This window comes from Tribolium madens, unplaced genomic scaffold (assembly GCF_015345945.1).
Source record: "Tribolium madens isolate multiple individuals breed KSU strain unplaced genomic scaffold, Tmad_KSU_1.1 Scaffold_96;HRSCAF=242;Tcas5.2_LG5, whole genome shotgun sequence".
Lineage (NCBI taxonomy): Eukaryota > Metazoa > Arthropoda > Insecta > Coleoptera > Tenebrionidae > Tribolium > Tribolium madens.
The window spans coordinates 8512697-8515077 of NW_025401068.1; the positions used below are offsets into that span (position 1 = coordinate 8512697).

The 2381-nt window shown below is 31.9% G+C and overlaps 1 protein-coding gene across 1 annotated transcript; it reads left to right on the forward strand.

Annotated features, from left to right (window-relative positions):
- The first annotated feature begins 595 nt into the window (after positions 1-595).
- On the forward strand, positions 596-2038 carry LOC123012737 (endocuticle structural glycoprotein SgAbd-2-like). Its single transcript, XM_044410841.1, has 3 exons — positions 596-659; positions 1299-1456; positions 1579-2038. The coding sequence occupies exons 1-3, from the start codon at positions 651-653 to the stop codon at positions 1901-1903; spliced, it is 492 nt and encodes a 163-aa protein (XP_044266776.1). The 5' UTR covers positions 596-650; the 3' UTR covers positions 1904-2038.
- The last annotated feature ends 343 nt before the right edge of the window (positions 2039-2381 follow it).

The following is a 2381-nucleotide window of genomic DNA, read 5'->3' on the forward strand; positions in this document are numbered from 1 at the left end:
CTTTTCTTTAAAATAAATTATACATTTCAATAGATTTAATCAACAAACAATTTAAGTTAAAATTATTTACCGTTAAGGAGATAATCACAAAATTGAAGATAATATAGAATAATTAGATAAAAGCATGTTTGAAAATGTCCTTACTGGAATAAAAATGAAACTGCTTTACAAATTTCGGAAAACATTCTTACTTTTTTTAAATTCGAGTATACCAGTTTGTATCAGTGAGGAAAAAAGATAAATAATAATTAATTCACCAGAGACCGTAAAATTAAATGAAGTAGCAGTTATAGTTTGCATAAATTTGCACATAATTTTGGGTTAAACATTTTTCTTTAGGATGATTAACCATTTCAATTATGTATTAATTTTATTCCTAATTTTTTAAGTATTATTATTTTTGTTTCTACCAGTTTTGTTTTTTAATATTATGCTGTTTATTTAACTTATATTGCAATAATTGTTTCTGCGGAATTGAGAGATGTAAATATGACCTTCTAGATTATTGTCTAATAGATGCATAGTTTGGGGTAGGGTGTGTCTGGGATGAACCAGAGCGACGGTGGGGATTCTTCATATAAACTAGATGAACCATCAGGAATTACCACTGTTATAAGAAGTGTTTTTGAAAACTGTGGATATTTACAAATATGTTTATGGTATGTAGCTTAACTCATTACGTTCGTTATATTTTTCATGATTTTAAAAATATGTTATTATTAACTTAATATTCTAAACTAATAAATTACCTGCTAATATAAATATGGTTCTGATATAATTAACTTGATATAATTAAAACTTGTATTTTATTTTATTAAAGTATCTATGTTGTACTGATGAAAAAAAAACAAAAAGAGATTTAAACTTTTTCTGATAAAAAAATAGTTATTTATTCTACGAGTTTAAATGTAAATCGGACGCATTATTTCACCGAGTGAATTTTTAAACTACGAGTGTAACGAGCGTATCATCCACGACGTGGAACAAAGCGTCCGATTTACACTCAGRCGAGTTGAATACAACATTTTATTCTTCGAATTAGGCTTAATCTTGCTTTAAATATGTTAAAAATAATTAGACGTTTCGTATTGAGAAATGCCAAACAGTTGTCAAAACTTTCTTGCACGGGAGAAAAACCGTAAATTTTGACATTGTCGAAGAATAAAGGTAAATACATTTTAAAAATTCCATTTTAGATTTGTTGATAAATTTTATAAAAAATGTAAGATATTAAGTGTGTTAATACTTTTGTGTAATGAGTAAAATAAAATTAAATTAAATTAACATTACTTTTCTAGTTAATTTTTGCATCTGTGGTGGCTGCTGTTTTGGCCGCCCCTCAGCGTAACTACTACCAACAGCAACAGCAACAGCAATATCCTCAATACAGCGGCAAATTTATCCCCATTGTCTCCGAAACCAACGAAATAAACCCTGATGGGTCTTTTAGTTACAGGTAATTTCGTAACAATTAATGAAAAGCTCTCCACCGACATCTTTGACATGTACACAATGTATCATTTCTTTGTCGTGTCAAGATGACACTAAAAATTACCATAAAATTGAAATTCTTTCCAGTTATGCTACCGGTGACGGCCAACAGGCTCAAGCTCAAGGATATTTAAAAAATGCCGGTGTCAAAGATCAAGAAGCTGAAGTAATTCAAGGTTCGTATTCATACACGGCACCTGATGGTACTCCAATTACCATTACGTACATTGCTGATGAGAATGGGTTCCGGGCTGAGGGGGCACATCTGCCGACACCGCCGCCGATTCCGGAGGCSATTCAGAAATCTCTGGCTTTGATTGCACAGACACAAAGAAACCCGCAAACGCAGTATCAGCAACAGCCGCAGTATCGGCCGCAGTATCAGCAACCTAGGCCTTTTTCACGTTTTTGAGGATGTTGAGATAGAGTAGGAATAGGTTTTTTTTGTAACTGAGAACAGTGGCCAGTGACAATGTTTATAAGATCAAGTTGTACATAAATATTTTTATATTGCATTTTGTAATAAAGATTTTTTAACAGGACCGTTGTCCTGTTAATAATCCTAATTTTTTCGTCAATTTTTGAACTAATACCGTGACTTGCTACTCCTGCTAGGTCTCCAGACGCATCGCTATTACGACATGGGACATGTTAAAGAATTTATCTTTAATATAGGATTCAATCTTGTAATGATTTTCTAAAAAACATTAACGAAGCGTTTGACCACATAAAACAAGGAATTCGGTGAAAACTGACAACAMCGTTTTCATGTATCAGAAATCAAGATTTGTAAGTATTTGAACATTAATGATATCAATTTGGAACACCATAGTCATTACTCATTAATTTGTTTAAAAATACAGAGTGCGCCAGAACTAGCGCCCCAGAGA